At 40.9% G+C, this 19,484-nt stretch overlaps 1 protein-coding gene across 1 annotated transcript in view; it reads left to right on the top strand.

Moving 5' to 3' along the window:
• LOC149445087 (major histocompatibility complex class I-related protein 1-like) overlaps window positions 1–19,484 on the top strand; it is a 107,420-nt gene that overhangs the window by 71,377 nt on the left and 16,559 nt on the right. The window contains exons 4-8 of the mRNA XM_089654226.1: window positions 2,565–2,608; window positions 6,212–6,313; window positions 8,628–8,732; window positions 17,811–17,954; window positions 18,297–18,407. Of these exons, the coding sequence (XP_089510352.1) occupies window positions 2,581–2,608; window positions 6,212–6,313; window positions 8,628–8,732; window positions 17,811–17,954; window positions 18,297–18,407 (490 nt within the window). The 5' untranslated portion in view covers window positions 2,565–2,580. The remainder of the gene's footprint in view (window positions 1–2,564; window positions 2,609–6,211; window positions 6,314–8,627; window positions 8,733–17,810; window positions 17,955–18,296; window positions 18,408–19,484) is intronic.

Genomic DNA, 19,484 nt, shown 5'->3' with positions numbered 1-19,484 from the left:
CTAAACAAGTCCCAGAATCCCTGTAGAACAGTCTGTACTCACAAGGTCCTTGCTGCAGGTCACCTTCCTCCGTAATACCAGACAGGATCTGTAGACATCCCCCTCAGTCAGCTTTCAGAAGCACCCTGGGTCCAAGCATTATGGCCCTCAGGTCGCCCACCCGAGCCCTCCTGGCAGCGTGAGCCAGGGAGGGCAGCTGCCTCCCTGGCTGGAACTCCCTTCTCAGAGGAAGAAGAACCCAGATCACATGAGCTCACTGAATATAAGTTCTAGTACCAGGGGCGGACTGACCATTTGGAAACTCGGGCGCTGCCGGAGGGCCCGGGGTCAGTAAGGGGCCCCATGAGATTCCCCTGGTACCTTTTTCATAGGCTTTTTTGAGTTTGGGCAAGGACACAGGGCCCCATGATCCCCTATTGCCCGGGGGCCCCATGAGTTGTCAGTTCACCCCTGTCTAGTACCCAGCATGCTTGTAGCATGTAGCAGAACACATAACAGAAAGTAAACAATATTGTTTTTTTTTTTCAAAATGTTCTCTTCTTTCATTTACATCGCAAAAAATTAAAAACCCAGTGGTGAACAAATACACCAGAAGAAAGCTCTATTTGTGTGAAAAAAATAAAAAAGTAATTCGGGTACAGCGTTGCATGACCACACAGTTGCTAGTTAAAGTAGCGCAGTGCCGAATATCAAAAAATGGCCTGGTCATGAAGGGTGCAAAACCTTCCAGAGGTCAAGTGGATATATAGAAAATGTAAAGAAAAGCACTATGCATTGTCCCTGAGGACTGGCTGTTTAGAGGGAGATTTAGGCTGGCCATACATTATACAATTTTCTTGAGAATTTTACTTTAAATTTACCAAAAACCATATAAAAGGAGGTCAAACCTAAACAACACTTTCAATTGTATCCAATTAGGCAGGCCCTTGCACTACAGAGCTGAAGGTAAATCTAAAGGAAATTGGGCAGAAATTGAACAGAAAATTGTATAGTGTATGGCCAGCCTTACTCACTGGTTTAGCTGTGCATGGGAGCCAATCAGCTTCTAACTTCAGTTTGTTCAATTAAGCTTTGACAACAAGCCTCCATTCACACACAATTTGACAGTTCAAATAAAATCCTATGATCAGCAATAGAATTGTTCTAATCAGTGCAACTCCAACTACGTCGGAGTCACACATATTTGAAAAGCAGTTTCTGCATTATTTTTGCTGATTATTGGTGCAGTTTGCATTGACATCTGGCATGAAGTTGCACAGATGTCTTACAACTGAAGTCACACGGACATGCGACTTTGAAATTGTGCAACTTCAAGTGAAGTCGAACGATTTCAAATTCGTAGTTAGTGTGGACCAGGGCTAAAACCTGGAAGTTGATTGGTTTCTAATGATGGGCTGCATGTTCGAGTCGAACGTAAGCTGTTCGCCCGCCGTGCCCCACCACAGGTCAGGTGCAATGCTTTGGCCAATCACAGGTCATAATGACATCACAAGGAGGCAGGGTGATCCTGCCCCCTTGTGACATCATCACCCTGTTTAAGAACTGTCATTGTGGCGCAGCTGTCAGGCGTCGGGAGCCAGAGCCGAGGGCGGAGTGGATTTTTTTTCTTTTTTTTCAGGTTGGTGGTGGTGGCAGGCATTGTGATTGATTTTGGATCTACTTTGGGGGACATTTTTCTTATTTTTAATAAAGGACTTGACAAAGACTGTCTCCTGTCATTTTTTTGCACTACACTTTTTTTTTGTGAATGAGTAGCGGTACCATGTACCCCATACTCATTAACATAGGGGAGCCGGGATCTGGGGGGCCCCTTGTTAAAGAGGGCTTCCAGATACTGATAAGATCCCCACCAACAGACCCCCACAACCACCAGCCAGGGTTGTGGGGAAGAGGCCCTTGTCCCAAACAACATGGGGGCAAGGTGCTTTGGGGGGGAGCCCCCCTGCCCTAGAGCATCCCCCCCCCATGTTGAGGGCATGTGGCCTGGTATGGTTCAGCAGGAGGGTGGGGTGCTCACTCCACCCCCCCCCCCCCCCCCTTTCCTGACCTGCTAGACTGCATGATCGGATAAGGGTCTGGTATGGATTTTGGGTGGATCCCACGCCATTTTTTTAAAACGATTTTGGCATGGGGGGTTCCCCTCAAAATCCATACCAGACCCGAAGGGTCTGTTTTAATTGTCAGGCAATGCCGACAATTCTTTTGACATTCAGCTGTCAGTGGGGACAGCTGAATGTCAAAACATGAATGGATGTGTCACTACTAAAATACCCCATGACTTAATAATATAACTCATGCCACATTTTAGTAACTGAGCGATATCCTACCACGTACTCAGATGCCGTAAGCTACCGATCAGTACATTGTTTCTGTTCAAAGTCCTCAGCCCAACTTTACATAGTTACATAGTAGGTTCAAATGTTTGACCGCAAATCAAACAGGGGTGTGTTCAGCCCATCTCTATTGGTTTCTATGCAGAGTAGATTTTGCACCACACAGTTTTAGTATATAACCCCCCTTAGTGTTCTAAATAAACTAATTTCATTCTGGATCTTTGTTGACAGGTTACTTCATAGAGAGATGGAGCCTGATGTTTGTTTCGAACCATGTAAGTTGAGTTACATCTGTTACCTGTTGTCATTAGAACTCTCTGTTGTACTATAGCAAATGATTTGTTTCTGCTTTTGATTTTTTTTTAACTTGTACCAGAATCACGGTGTTCAGAGAGGAGGTGCATTGTGATGTTGTTGATTTTGAAACAAATTTGCTTTAAACCAGAAACTTGCATTGCTCTTATTTGCATAGAGACTATTGGCATTTTAATTTTGTTTTGTTTTTTAATCCACGATATTAGCAAACCTCCTCAAACTAAATGCTGGTAGCAAAAAAAAAAAAACCTATCCAAATGCCCATTAAACGTACCTGAAGCTACAATACTATGATAGTCCTCTTTTCTTCTGCTTACTCCCTGGGATCCTTGTTTCGGTGCAGGGGCGGACTGACCATTTGGAAACTCGGGCACTGCCTGAAGGCCCAGGGTCAGTAGGGGGCCCCATGAGATGCCCCTGGTACCTTTTTCATAGGCTTTTTTTGAGTTTGGGCAAGGACACAGGGGCCCCATGATCCCCTATTGCCTGGGGGGCCCCATGAGTTGTCAGTCCACCCCTGTTTCGGTGTTCACTGCCTGCTTGATGTGGACATCTCTTATAGGTGAAGGTAACACTCCCAGTGCCTGAGTGCTGTCTCATGGGTTCCAGAGGCTGGAGAGCTCACAGGGACAGTGAGGGGACCAGTGCCCAAAAAAGATAACAAGCAGGGAAAAGAGTCTGGATGTTAGCTTTTTTCACTTAGAAAACTGTGACTTTTATACATTACACTCAGGGGCGTATTTACCACAAGGCAATCAAGGCACTTGCCTAGGGTGGCATTTTTCAGGGGTGGAAGCACCTCCCCCCAGAAGAAGGGATGGGAGAAGAGACACGGACGCCATGGGAACCAGGTGGGATCCGAGAGAGGCTGTGGGCTGCTTGATGGATGTCCAGAGCTGTGAAGATGAGTGTCTTTCTCTCTATCGCTGGGGGGCTTAGTGGAAGGCTCTCCCAGGTGGGGGGCAGGGGTGTTGTTGGGCAATGTCAGGCTCTCTCCCCGGGAGGGGGAAAGGGGGGATGTTGGTTCATGTCTGTGGGGCACTGGGTTCGGGCAGCGGCTGCAGCATTGGGAACATGTTACATGTTCCACCCTAAAAACGAGTGGAACATGTTACATATTCCCAAAGGTGAACTTATCCTTCAAGAAAGGGGTCTCCAAACTTTATAAACAAAGGGCTAGTTTACTGTCCTTCTGACTTAAGGGGGGGGCAGACTGTGGGCATTGGGAGTAGAAAAGGTCCCAAAAAGGTCCTTATGAATAAATAATGCTGCATCTTTGGTGTCAGAGGGAGAAAAAGCGCACCATTGTTGGTGTGATTGGGCTTCATTGTTGGTGTCATTGGAAGGAATAGCGCCTCATTGTTGTTATCATTGGTCCCCATTGTTGGTGTAATTGGGAGGAATTGTACTCCATCTTTGGTGTCATTGGGATTATCTCTGCCCCTTCATTGGTGTCAGTGTTGGTGTGTGGAATTATGCCCCATTGTTGGTATCAGTGGATGAAAATAGTGCCCCAAGGGCCAGATAAAAGCAAGCAAGGGGCCGCATCTGGCCCTCGGGCCACAGTTTGGAGACCACTGTTTTAAGAAGAGGTTTAGAATAATTAATGCAGAATTTAGTATTTACATTTCATTTCTTCCTGGAGTTGGGCTTTAAGATATTGTTCACATTAGGGCTGCACCCATACTAGTATGGGTATCGATACTAAGCATTTGCATAAGTATCAATACTTGTGCAAATGCTCCGATACCTGAAACCAATGCCTTCAGACTAGGTTCTTTCAACTGTCAGCAGGACTTGTCAGTGGGATTCCTCCACTGATAGATGAAATGCAAATGTTAAAAAGTGACAATCACTGTTTATTAAGGACTGATGACTCATTAAGCTGTCAGTGGGGTTCCCCTGCTCACAACTGAAGTGTAAAAAAGTCCTGGTGTCTGGAGCTGTCAAAAAAAAGTAAGAAGCCAGACAATGTTTATCAACAACATTGTTCAGCAGAAAAAAAGAAAAAAAACAGAAAGATATATATATATATATATATATATATATATATATATATATATATATATATATATATATATATATAGATCAAAGGCAACTGTCAAGTAAAAAAAAAAGTTTTTTGGGGTTTTAGTTATTAAAAAAAAATGTTATTCTGGTTAACCCCTTTTTAACCCTTAATTTACGCTAATTAACTCCTTACTCTTCTTCTCCAATTAATTATTTTCCTTTCAAGTTTTTTTTTGCTCATTTTCTATTTTATAAACTATTAATAGTTAAAATGTTTTCTTTGTAATTGTTTGTGCTTTGTACGTTAATATTTTAACCCTTTAACATATATTTACATGTTTCACATTGAAAAAAGCACAAATTTGAAAAAATGTATTGCATTAGTAAATTGCTTTTCAATGTTTTGTACCAAAATCATAATTTTAGTGTAATTTTAAACAGGACAAATTAAAGAATAAAATGCACACTTTCTATATGCAGTAATACTATTTTTAATCTAGCACTGCTCAAAAAAATGTGCATTTTTTTTAGTTTTGTTACATTTAATTGTCTAAGAATTGTGAAAAAATTATAATTGTTGGAAGACAATATTCACGAAAAGAAAGCCTTCTTTGTTCTTTAAAAAAAATGTATATATATATATATAACGGTGTCATCTTAAGTAATTACAAAGTAATCGCCGAATAAACAGAAATGTATACATTTCTTTGGTCCATAAGGCCTGGTTTACACCAATGCATTGTGCTTTTTGTCCATTTTGTAGTGCTTTTTGCAGCGTGTTTATGTGTTTGTGCCACAGTTTTACCACGTTTTGCATTTGTTCCAGCTTTTTTTTTGGTTAAAGTGGATTTTTTTTGTTTCTGGGCAGAATAAAAATGCAAAACGCGGCAGTAAAGCTGCAAATATGCACTACATGCATTTCGGCAGTTTCTCCAATGAGCTCTATTGAAGCAAAAAAGCTGCTTTTTGCAGCAGCTCAAAAAAGCATAGATGTGAACTTGTCCCATAGGAAACCATGCTAAGTGGACTGTAGTGCGTTTCTGTAAAAAGCACTAAAAACCGCATGTGCAAAAATGCACCGCAAAACGCAATGCAGAAATGGATCAAACGCTAACTGCATAGATGTGAACCTAGCCTCAGGGCTTGTGCGGTGTCGGACCTATTATGGATCTTGCTTATTCCACCACAGTATGCGGAGGTTTCTCCTCCCATCTACAGCGTGTTGTAAAGTGTACATCTCCTGTATAAATGAGTTTTTCTAGTTTTCAAAATTACATACTGTGCCTTATTTATGAAGATGTCTATTTGTATGTACATGCTCTTGTGTCTTCATACATAAAAAATTAAATAAAAATTGTCTGACAGAAGAAAGGATAGCAGTAAAAACCTGACAGGACTTCTAACTCTTCCCCATTTTATGCAAAGCTAAGAAAATAAGTTTTACACTTTAACTCTTTTCCACTCTATCCAAAATAAAAAATAACTGGAGTTAAACTTCAGATGTACTGTATGTGTCTGAATACCTGTAATAAAATGTTTCTATTCCTATGCAGCCATCGACTTCAGCACATTAAAACACCTAGTGACTGATGTTCCGGATCCACCAGAATCACATTCTCTACAGCCGACAGGGAGTCCACAGCGACTAAATAACTGTGAGTATTCATTTTTGTGCCCTGAAATTTACTTATTTATACAATTGAGCAAATTCAGTAGAAAAATAAAAAACAAATACACACAAAGTAAATTGAAATTTGTATGCAATAAATAAAAGAATTTAGTGATTTAAAACACACACACACACATTATATCTCAGTCAGTGTTTTTTATTTTACGATGTAGGTAATGTTGTTAAGCATTAAAAAATATAGCTTCTGTTACACTTTAATAAATTGTCACTTTGGAACATTTATGTTGTTGTAAGAGGGCATCGATCCTTGAAAATCATCAGACCACAGGGCTGGATCTAGGGACTTGCTGAGGGTGGGCTGTGCCCCCCACACCCCAATCTCTGAGAGTGCATCCACTGATCCATGAGCCAATCTGATGTAAGGGGCACTCTGATGGGGACACCTGATATAAGGGGGTATACAGATGGGGATAACTGATCACATGTAAGGGCACAATTGATGTAAGAATGGGCTCTATTAGGGACACTGATGTAAAGGAGCACTCTGATGGGGACATCTATTGTAAGGGGGCACTCTGATGGGGACACCTGATATAAGGGAGTATACAGATGGGGATAACTCATCATATGTAAGGGGGCACTTTGTAAGGGGAAAATTGATGCAACAAGGGGCTCTATTAGGGACACTGATGTAAGGGGGCACTCTGATGGAGACACTGATGTAAGGGGGCACTCTGATGGAGACACTGATGTAAGGGGGCACTCTGATGGGGACACCTGATGTAAGGGGGTATACAGATGGGAATAACTGATTATTTGTAAGGGGACAATTGATGTAAGAAGGGGCACTATTAGGGACACTGACATAAAGGAGTGCTCTGATGGGGACATCTAATCTAAGGGGGTATACAGATGCGGATAACTGATCATTTGGAAGGGGACAATTGATGTAAGAAGGGGCTCTATTAGGGACACTGATGTAAGGGGGCACCCTGATGGAGACACTGATGTAAGGGGGCACTCTGATGGGGACACTTGATGTAAGGGGGTATACAGATGGGAATAACTGATTATTTGTAAGGGGACAATTGACGTAAAAAGGGGCACTATTAGGGACACTGACGTAAAGGAGTGCTCTGATGGGGACATCTAATGTAAGTGGGTATACAGATGGGGATAACTGATCATTTGTAAGGGGACAATTGATGTAAGAAGGGGCTCTATTAGGGACACTGATGTAAAGGAGCGTTTTGATGGGGACATCTGATGTAAGGGGGCACCCTGATGGGGACACAGATGTAAGGGGACACTCTGATGGGGACATCTAATGTAAGGGGGAACTCTGATGGGAACCTGATGTAAAGGGGGACTTTGATGAGTAGTCATGATGTAAAGAAGGACTTTGATAAGGACTTCAAAAGATATATTTTACATTATAATGAATTCTCATTAGAAAAAAGCTCCTTGTTATAATGGTAGGCCACCTGTTTAACCACCTGACCTCTGGAAGTTTTACTTCCTTTATGACCAGGGCATTTTTTGCTATTCAGCACTGTGATACTCTAACTTATACTTTTTTATATTATTATATATACGTAAAAAAGACAGATTGTTTTTTTAAAAAAGGATGTTTTCTGTTATTAAACATATCCAATACAAAAAATGTATTCTGCTACATGTCTTTGGTAAAACAAACAAAAAAAGAACCCCAATAAATGTAAATTAATTGGTTTGTGTGAAAAGTATAGCGTCTACAAACTATGGTGTATATATACTGGAATTTACGCAGCAATAAACGCTATATTAATAATGGCCATGATCCACAACTTATAGTGTGACTGTAATTGTGTGGCAGGCAACCTGGCGCTAACAGACACTAATTGACATTGGTGTTGCTAGTGACACTGATACAGTGATCAGATATAATACTGTACACTGTACTTATAACACTGTGTGGGAAGGGGCTAACATTAAGGGGCAATCAAGGGGTTAACTGTGTGCCCAACAAGTGTAATGTGTGCCACTTTTCCTCACAGATCTGGCTTTTTTTCCTGCTTTTCAGGAAGAAGAAACAGCCAGATCGCAGTTCTCTCTGTACAAATTGTGTTTGTAAATCATACCGACAAAATAATTGGCTAAAATCTGCTGAAAAACTCATGCTGTGTCCAATCACAGCACAGGACAGTAGATGTACTGTGGGTGAGCGGCAAGAGGTTAAAATGTATTTTTGGTGTACTGAAGACACTGGATCAATAAACCATGTCCCCAGTCTTTACAGACTTGTATATAATTTTACACTTCTAGAAAATGTCAATTAAAATGTTCTCATTTGTCTTTAGCTGTCAGCTCCAGGACCTTAAAACATCTTGTAACTGATGTTCCCGACCCACCAGAGGAGTCTGTACCAGCATGTAAAATAAATAAACATTTATTGCATTTGGGTAGTGAGTATTCACTATTTGTATCTAAAATGAAATCATACCATATAGTTATTGTTATTTTATAATGACACAATTTAAAAAGTCTATGGGCATTATTTACTAAAACTGCACGGTGCAAAATCTGGTGCAGCTCTGCATAGAAACCAATCAGCTTCTGGGTTTAATTACCAAAGCCTAACTGAACAAGCTGAAGTTAGAAGCTGATTGGCTACCATGCATAGCTGCACCAGATATTGCACTCTCCAGTTTTAGTATATTTATTTATTTATTTCAGGTACTTATACAGCGACTTCAATTTACACAGAGCTTTAGATATATATTGTACATTCCCATCAGTCCCTAACCCTCAAGGGGCGTACAATCTAAGGTCCCTAACTTATATTCATACATACACATACTAGGGCCAATTTAGACAGGATCCAATAAACCTACCAGCATGTCTTTGGAGTGTGGGAGGAAACCAGAGAACCCGGAGGAAGCCCATGCAGGCACGAGAACATGCAAACTCCAGGCAGGTGGTAAAATCAATCCCAATGCCTTTAAAAAAAGGGTGTGGCCTTTGGTGCTTTCTGCAGTCCAGCCAGAAAAAATCTGGAGCTGAGCTGTCAACACCTGCTCACTAACATGCCAGAGACATCAGCAGAGCCTACCCATATTACAGGAGCAAATTCCCTTTCAAATCTATAGGAAGTTAGTGTGCAGGTGCTGGCAGGGTTGTGTTAGGCTAGGTTCACATCTGTGCGGATGATGCCGCTGTGGATCCGCATGAAAATCCACCCACACAGAGAAATGCGGACCCGCGGGTGGGTACCATTAGTTCTAATGGCACGCCGCCTGCACTGGAAAATGCAACCGTACTGGGAACCGAAGTTCCCGTGCGGGCTTCAATTTCGGAAGAAGTGCAGGGACTTCTTTTCTGTGTGTCACGGGTCACGGAAGTTCATTCAAATGAATGGGCTCTCGTGCCCACGCAAAACGCAGCCTGTACAGCCGCATATATGTGAATCGGGGCTTAGATCTTTACTGGCTGGACTGATCTCCAGCCTTGTCCTATTCAACACTGACACCTGTGCTAACAAGAGAATCACTGACATGTTGTCAGCTGGTCGTTTTGTGGCATTGCTGAAATGCAGTGGACATTTTTTCAGGGGGATTAAGTTCATTTTCATGGCAAAGAGGGACTTTGCAATTAATTGCAGTTCATCTGATCACTCTTCATAACTTTCTGGAGTATATGTAAATTGCCAAAATAAAAACCGAGGCAGCAGACTGTGAAAATGTAATATTTGTGTCCTTCTCAAAACTCTTGGCTACGGCTGTATGTAGCCTATCTTTGCCACCTGCCCACAGTAGATAAAATGTGGGTATGCGGCAAGCGGTTAAAGTGTCTTTTCATCATACTGGAGACACTAGATAAAAAAACTGCATCTAATGGATGATAAGCTGCAATATATTACATTTTTGGTTTTGGGTTTAGTATAGCTTTTAACTATTTAAAAAATAAATGTAAAATCAATGTAGGGGCTGTACTGTATATTTTAGTAATGGTTATTTGTGTCCTTCCCAAAACTCTTGGCTACGGCTGTATGTAGCCTATCTTTGCCACCTGCCCACAGTAGATAAAATGTGGGTATGCGGCAAGCGGTTAAAGTGTCTTTTCATCATACTGTAGACACTAGATAAAAAAACTGCATCTAATGGATGATAAGCTACAATATATTACATTTTTGGGTTTAGTATAGCTTTTAACTATTTAAAAAATAAATGTAAACTCAATGTAGGGGCTGTACTGTATATTTAAGTAATAGTTATTTTCATACCCTAGCCTCCTTTTTTAATCAAATGTAGAGTTCATTATCTATGAATGTAATAGGTTGCTGTGTGTCATTTTATGGTTTTATAAGTTTGCCATGTTATAGTTTTCATTTAATTTAAAGTATGTTTTAATTTTAAAGAACCGAGATGCAATATGTGCACACAGCATTACATAATATATATAGCTAATAAGGTTCATACCAGCGCATGATATCCATCCCATATAAGTATGCAGAGTAGAGGAACATACTCTGTACATACTATAGTAGAATTATGTTAATTTTTTTAACATTTGTTCAATTTTCTAATTGTTAGTGGGGTCAAATCCTTTGCAACCGCAGTTGGAGCAGAGGAGCAAAAGGGACATTTTTTTCTCAAACAAATTAATTTTCAACAGTGTAGGTGGCTTTTGTTCGGGTAACTATGCTCATTTCATAATCAAATGTTGAAAGCAAACGAAATTTTGAACTAATTTTTGTACAAATTTTCATTTAAAAATCCAATAGCTTTTAACCAGCTTAAAAGTCTTTTCAATGGTCTAAATCAGCCTTTCTCAACACGGTGCCCAGGCACCCTGGGGTGCCTTGAGGGTTCCTCAGGGGTGCCTCCGCAAAATGTCTAAAAATTGCCCAAAACTTGTATACAAGTCAGCAGGTGGAACAAGCCTGCCTTTTAGTTACACAAAGCAAAGGGTTTCATTGTGAACCATTGCGACCTTCCAGCTGCCGACATTCTGACAACCAATGACATCAGTTAATAAGAAGGATGTCTGTTACCTGTGCAGCATCCTTGTTTGATCCTCCCCCGCCCCTCTCCATCAGTGCTGGAGTCACATCAACTCAGAGATGGACAAAAGCTGAGGGAGATGAGAAACATGTGTGTACTAGTCAGTACCAGTGTACAAAAGTGTATTTGCTTTGAAGGAATAAATCCCTTTTAATGCTGGGTGTCCTACGTGTGTGGATGTTGCTGCGTTATATAAAACTATTAGAATAGTTTTTCACATTTTAGAATGGGGTGCCTCAAGACTGTTTTAGAGGGTGACTTGACTGAAAAAAGGTTGAGAAACACTGGTCTAACTCAAGCAGAAAAACACACTTCCTTCCTGAAAATGATATCCTCTTCTGAGTGACAACATACACGTTTTCTTCTGTTGTTGTACATTCTTGTTGATCTCAGTCTCAGGTAGTACAATTCTTTATACACAGCACGATTTGCACAGCTTCACAGGATCACACAATGTAGCACCTCCTAGTCAGCTAGGGGGAGCTAACCTTCAATTGTTAGTGAGGATGGCTGAGTAGCAGTCTGGGTGTGATAGCTAGCAGGGGTCAAACTTCAGTTTAAGCTGAAAGGCTCTGCAGACCAGCCCTCTGGAATTTCCCCACTCTAGAACTTTGGCGTAAGGTCTAGAAGCAGTGGGTGGATTTGAGGAGTAGCTGATCTGCACTGTTGAGAGATACCCAAAAGGAGGCTTGGCAAGGGGCCAGGACAACCCTTAAAAGAGAGCCTGCTCAGCTGCAGGATAATTCAGGTGGAAGACAGAGGATGTGAGGCTGAAGGCAGGAGACTGGGAGAGGGCCCAGATGGAGAGGTGCTCACCTACAGGCAGTGGAGCTGAGAAGGAAATAAACTCAAACCCTCACCGTCCCCCTGAGAGAGGATCACCTGTGTAGCAGGGAAGGAGCGGCCCAGATAGAAGTCCTGGTATCAGCCACCGAACCACCAGCAACACAAGAGGACTGATTGAATAGACCTGCATCCCCTGGGCCAGATAAGGGAAGGAGCACTTTGGTGGGAAACCAGATTTGCCACCTACTGGGACTGTCTTATTCCTTAAAATGACAGGTACTGGATCCCCTTCTTGAGTATTCCTCCAGACAGCTGGGTAGAGAAGAGAATTTATCTGGGATCTGGGATGGTACTACAGGAGATGCTGGCTAGCTTTCCAAAAGAGACTGTTTGCTATAGAGGCTTGTAAATAGTTCCAAGAAGTTGTCCTCGGTTTCTTGGTTCTATTGGGCATCCCATACACCCCCTTGCCCCATCCAAGTTGAAATTCCTCTAATAAAACAAAAAAAACAAGCTCAAGGACTGGTTACTGACTCCTGGATGCAAGTCTGTGAGAAATGCATGTTGCCTGGCCGTGCAGGACTATAGGGGGACCCAAATAATGAGCAACTCTTAAGAGGGTAGTCCTACAGAAAATTAACCATTAAGGCATGATACAATTGTGATGCAACCACGGGTTGCAGGAAAGAAAATTGCTTGGTTCCCCATCAACACAGTCAGTGTTGATGGGGGAGTCCCTCCTATGGAGCTATTGTGTTCTCCGTTCCCACCAGCTAGCAATAATCACATGTAAAATACAACATGCTGGTTGTATCTGCCCATAGATGGTTCGAAAGGACTGGCCGAGATTCGAACCATCTATGGTTGGCTTTACACTCTCACACCTGTATAGTAGAGCTGTTTTTACATTTCTGTAATTTCTGTTAAAAAAACAAAGTAACACTTTTTTTTTTTGGTACTAACAAGCTTTCTCTTGGTAATCTTGTCTTGCACAAATGTATTTATTTTAGAAAATTATTTTATTTTCCATACAATCTAAAGACCATTGTGTGCTTTATTTTGACCAGTGTTCGTTTTAAAATTAGTGTTACTTTAGATTAAAAAAGTAAATTTTTTTTTTAATGAAACTAAAATTACTTTTCTATTAAAAAGCACAGTGAAGTTATCTATAAATTAAATACAGGTGTTTTTTTATGTGTCACTAAAAAAAATGAATGACAAAAATATTTATTTTCAGCCTGCTGTGGACCAGTCACATAAGTGTCTGCTGTGTCTGCAACAGGGCTGGACTGACAACTCCTGGGGCCCTCGGGTAATAGGGGATCATGGAGCCCTGTGTCCTTGCCCAAACTCAAAAAAGCCCATGAAAAAGGTACCAGGGGCATCTCATAGGGCCCCCTACTGACCCCGGGCCCTCGCGCGGTGCCCGAGTTTCCAAATGGTCAGTCCGCCCCTGGTCTGCAAGCAGGGGCTGGTAGTGATGACATCACCAATAGGCTCTCATGGCCCATGTCAGTGCTCCTTCCTCTCCTCTGCTGACACCAGGGAGCCAGATCACGTGACTGGAACAGAGCAGGCTGAAAATAGGTAAGTACATACATCTTTCTTAAGTTAGTCAGCATAGGTGTTGCATGGGGAGGGATGCATTTTTAAGACTTTTTAGGTTATGCCTGCAATTCTACCTTAAGTATTAATAGTAAAAAATTTAAATAAAAAAAAGCTTTAAAAATATAAAAAGGGGAGAGGGGAAGGAAAGAGTTAAGCCATAAATAGGGGTATCAAGAGTTTATATAGGAACACAATTTAATGATGAATTTGTTTTGCTTAATTTTATAAATAAATCAGTTAATAAATAAACTGATACATTTTTTAAAGTGACTCTAAAATTACATTTCTATTATTATAAAGAATGACAAAAATATTTATAAATTAAATAAAAATATTTTTAATGCATCACTGAAAAATTAAAACAACAAAGAAAACTAAAATAACTAAAAAGCTTAAATAGTAATAATAAAAAAAAAATAAACAAAAAAAAGCAGAAGCAAGATAATAGTTAATAAAAAAAATGTGAGGAAGTAGTTTATTAGGGTTGAGTTGCGTTAATTAAGGTTTAGCAAAGGGTTAAATAGGAACACAGTATATGTATCTAATAATTTTTATACTTGATCAGCAAAGGTCACTTTAACTGATATCATGTGCAGCTCAAAGGTCAGCCCTTTGATCTATGAATGAGACATTTTATTTTTATTTTTTTACAATATGTGTACATCATAAATTTTCTTGACACTGTTCTGCTAGTTTCAATTTAGATATTATAAGTGTAAATAACACCTGCACTGCGCAAATGTTCCAAACATATAAATTACACTTACACAGTGCCACAGACTAAACACTTAAATGTGCAACTGTGTAAAAATATCATGCTTACAAAAAAAAGCTTGCTAAGTGTAAATATTAAAAAATGCAATAATAAATGAATAATAAACAAAAAAATGTGTGGTGCTGGTGCTTCTTTAAAAATATTAAAAAAATGTCTGAAAAAGTACCAAATAAACAGACAGGTGGAGCTGAAAATCCTCATACCTCCAATATAAATACATAAACAATTGAATCAAACTATACCCAATTAACAATCTTTTTTAAGAAAGTAAAAAGTAGAAGCAAACGAAAGTCCTAAGACATCTTCCCCATTGTGTATTATAAATCACCTATAGTGTTCACATACATTCCAATAATTTCCTTCTTCATGCAGTGCTTGTGACCACCACTCCCTCAATGTGAATGACTCACCACAACTCAATGCCTCACATCTATGATGATCAGCATGCAGAGCTGAAATGGTTAATGATACCTCCACACATGCACTATATTGCCAAAAGTATTGGGCCAGCCCTCCAAATCATTGGATTCAGGTGTTCCAATCACCTCTATGGCCACAGGTGTATAAAATCAAGCCCCTAGGCATGCAGACTGCTTCTACCAACATTTGTGGTCGCTCTCAGGAGCTCAGTGAATTCAAGAGAGGTACCGTGATAGGTTGTCACCTGTGCAATAAGTCCATCCATGAAATTTCCTTGCTACTAAATATTCCATGGTCAACAGTGCGTAGAGAGCTTCATGGAATGGGTTTCCATGGGCGAGCAGCTGCATCCAAACCTTACATCACCAAATGTAATACAAAGTGTTGGATGCAGTGGTGTAAAGCACGCTGCCACTGCACTCTAGAGATCTGGAGACATGTTCTCTGGAATGACAAATCATGCTTCTCTGTATGGCAATCCAATGGACGTGTCTGGGTTTGTCAGGAGAACGATACTTTGCCTGACTGCATTGTGCCAAGTGTAAAGTTTGGTGGGGGGGGGGGATTATGGTGTGGGGTTGTTTTTCAGGGCTTGGGCTTGACCCCTTAGTTCCAGTGAAGGGAACTATTAAGACGTCAGCATACAAGACATGTTGGACAATTTCATGCTCCCAATTTTGATGGCCCCTTGCTTTTTCAACATGACTGCGCACCAGTGCACAAAGAAAGGTCCATTAAGACATGGATGAGCCAGTTTGGGGTGGAGGAACTTGACTGGCCTGCACACAGTCCTGACCTCAACCCGATAGAACAACTTTGGGATGAATTAGAGCAGAGATTGCAAGCCAGGCTTAGTGCCTGACCTCAGTGTCTGACCTCACTAATGCGCTTCTCGAAGAATGGTCAAACCTTCCCATAGACACCCTAAACCTTGTGGACAGCTTTCCCAGAAGAGTTGAAGCTGTTATAGCTGCAAAGGGCGGGGCCAACTCAATATTGAACCCTACGGACTAAGACTGGGATGCCATTAAAGTTCATGTGCGTTTAAAGGCAGGCGTCCCATATTGACTTATTAACGTGGAAGAAAATATGGGATAATGCATCTAAATCCTCTATTTTTGTGGTTTTTAAGGAAAATATATACAAGATTATGATGTTGTGGTACAAAACACCGGAAGTTCTTCATGTTTATAATCCGAGTGCTTCTCCTGCCTGCTGGCACTGTAGTAGAGCTTCTGGCTCTCTTTATCATATTTTTTGGACCTGCAGCTCCATTGCTCCTTTTTGGGAAGAGGTCCGCTCCTTGTTGCAATCGTTGTTGCATGTTTCTCTCCCATTTGACCCACTGCATTTTTTGCTGGGCTTGCCATTCCCGGGTCTACCTAAACTAGCCAGAAAACTTGCTGCACATGTGCTAACCACGGCCAGGAGAAGTATTCCTATGTGTTGGTTATCCTCTACCCCACCTTCATTGCCAACTTTGTATAGACTTATTACCGATGTAAGACAGATGGAGTGTTTGACTGCTTCACATAGTGGTTCGTTTGCTGTATTTGAGATGATTTGGCTCCCGTGGGATACCTTCTCTTCCTCTATGCCAGCCCAAATTGTAAGACCCTGATTTTTCTCACACTGTTACTATATGACTCCACTGGTCTTGACCAAATGTAATCTTAGCCATCGATGTACCTCTCTGTTTTGCTTGTTTTTTTTTCTCTTTGTTTTCTGTAACACATGATTTACTTGAAAACCAATAAAAATTGTTAATATAAAAAAAAAGGCAGGCGTCCCAATACTTTTGGCAATATAGTGTATCTCATGGTTTTCTTGCTCTAGAAAGAAAGATCCTGTAAAACATTCACCTTCCGACCATCACCCATGAAAACAGAGAGGCTCACAATAGTGCAGTACCTTTACGCCTTCAGAATTTATTAAAGTGGTAGTAAAGTCTGTGTTTACTTGTACCTGTAGGTACTGTAAATATCTCCTAAACATGCACCGTTTAGGAGATATTACTTGTGTAGCAGCACCGGCACATGCGCTTTAATGTAACAACATATCCAGGCAGAGCTATGTGTTGTAAACATTGACTCCCATGCCAAGCCAAGGTCAGGTAGACCAAGCAAGATTGCAGCCACAACTGCCAGAAGAACTGTTTGGGATACAAAGAAAAACCCACAGGTAAGCTCAGAAGTGCAGGCTGCTCTGGAAAAAGATGGTGCGGCTGTTTCAAGGGGCACAATAAGGCAACAAAAATGAGCTGCATGGTCAAGTTGCCAGAAAGAAGCCTTTGCTACATCTATACCACAAAAAAGCCTGGTTACAATATGCCCGACAACACCTTTAACATACCTCACTGGGCTTTTTTGTGGCATTGGCAGAATAAAATATAAGTATAAAGTCTAAGTATAAATACCTTATTTTTATTTTGTGAGTGATCACATGACCTCGGTTCTCAGCTGCATAAGCGGCTTGGAGAGCTGGGGATGGAGACTGCAAGGGGGTGTCAGCAGGAGGTAGAGAAACAACAGTACACTGATATTTCTAGTGAACAGCTGTGCAGGGGAGTGTATCCAAATGAGTCTGAGCACTGGAGTAGCTGGCTGTGTTCCAAAGTAGAATGCAAAGAGGAAACCTGACAACATTGGGTTGGATGCGCTTCCATGCCCTGGCGTCATCAGTTTTAAAAGGGGATTGGCAGAATCATCAGGTGCTTCACACAAAGGAAGCAATGCAAAGAGATCAGGATACATTTTAATACAAGTACATGGTAACACAGAGATATATCATGAAAATGAAATGTTGGGGTAACATACACTAAAGTTCAATACTGATTAAGAGCCTTTTAATTGTGGCTTTGTACAAAGGGGTTAATATTTTTCTTTACACAGAAAGTGGCTGGTCATCATCAGTGAAACATTTGGATGTGGATCTCTCAAGCTTTGCTGGGTTTGGAAAAACATTTTCTGGTTTTGCCAGTTTCCAAGATTTTTATGCCAGAGGCCTTGCAGTTGTGGGTCACTTGTTGCATGCAGGTAAGTACAAAACAACTGTTGGATGTTAAAGGACAATATACTGTAAAACAGTCAACATTTTGTTGGAGGGAATTCCTAATTTGCAGTAATAAGACTATTTATCAAGGCGACAAGGGGCAGTTTGTAAAATGTGCCCCTTTAAGCCCCTCCCACTGTCAACAATTGGACTACAGCTCCACTTTATTCCTTCTCTCCAAACCAGTTTTTTTTTTTTTTGGGGGGGGGGGGGAGGTTGTCTCTAAGTGAATATTTCCTTAAAGTGGAACACTCTGCATGCTCTTCATATTAGTAGTATGTACTACCCTATTCTTTATTAACTGTACCTAGCACTTCCCATTCTAGGACTTTTGAGCATACATCAGAAGGCAGAGAACAAGAAGACTACATCACCCTGGGACAAAACAGGCATTGTGTTCCTGTGCATATCCTTCTTCCTACCCATCACACTTTGTGGTATGTTAACATTTACTTTATTTTAAGCATAACATACATTATGCAGAGAATCTGGTATATAAAGCTCATTCAGAACATTTGCATATCAGTTACCCTGGTTTAGGTGACTGCCATATCTATAGAAAGCATCAGACCCCCTTGATCAGTAATTTTAAGGGACATCTATTGTTACCCTCAAGATAACCATGACCCATTTGATAGGAATCAATTCATTGCACTATTGTTTCCTTTAAGAAAGTGTTTTTTTCTTTCTATCTTGACCTTTATACCTTAAGTGCACTTTAAAACAAAGTTCACTTATCCCTTTTGCCCCTTTACTCTAAGCTACCCCACCATCCCCTTTCACAGATGCATACTTACCTCAGTCCATTGGCCATGGTCACCTGTGTTTGTTTATATCCTGGATGCACTTGTGCATTACAGCCCCATAAACTTATATGGGCATATCTCCTATCATTTCCCTTTGTCTCCAGCCTTGGGACACAGCCCCATAGAAGATTTCAGGCAACAATGCACAGACATGGCCAGGACATTAAATCTTCAGTGCTATATTTAAACACACACTGGAAGGCTGAGCCATTGACTCTAAGTGGGCATGTGTGGAAGGGAAGGGTGGGTTAAGTGAGGTCAGGGTGAAGAGTTAAAAGGGATAAGTGCAATTTGTTTTAAAAGGAGACCTCTCTTTAGGTCAACATTAACCAATAAAAATATAGACAGGTCACCAAATTTCAAACAAGTCCAGCACCATTATTACAATACCTACACATCTGAGGGGAGTAGTCTTGGAAAATAATCCAGCATAAATCCATTTACACTTTAGCATGTTTGATATAAAAGATACAAATCCCTCTTAAAATACTTCCTGGAAGGACCCTTCATCATCCTCGATGGAACAATGGATAGAAATGTATTTGCCTCTGGAAATCACAAAGAAGAAAGGTTTAGGAAAACATGGTTTTATGGGCATGCCTTTACAATTACTGATGAATTCTAACAGCTACTCCAGGTTTAAGAGGGATACCTGAATCCATAAAACACACTTGCACTACCCGCACCCTAACTAACCCTTGTGCCCCA

The sequence above is a fragment of the Staurois parvus genome, unplaced genomic scaffold (genome assembly GCF_062004578.1).
Source record: "Staurois parvus isolate SC_StPar_1 unplaced genomic scaffold, SC_StPar_1.0 ptg000746l, whole genome shotgun sequence".
Lineage (NCBI taxonomy): Eukaryota > Metazoa > Chordata > Amphibia > Anura > Ranidae > Staurois > Staurois parvus.
Note: the sequence above shows the minus strand (reverse complement) of the source record. Positions and strands in the feature narration are given on the sequence as shown.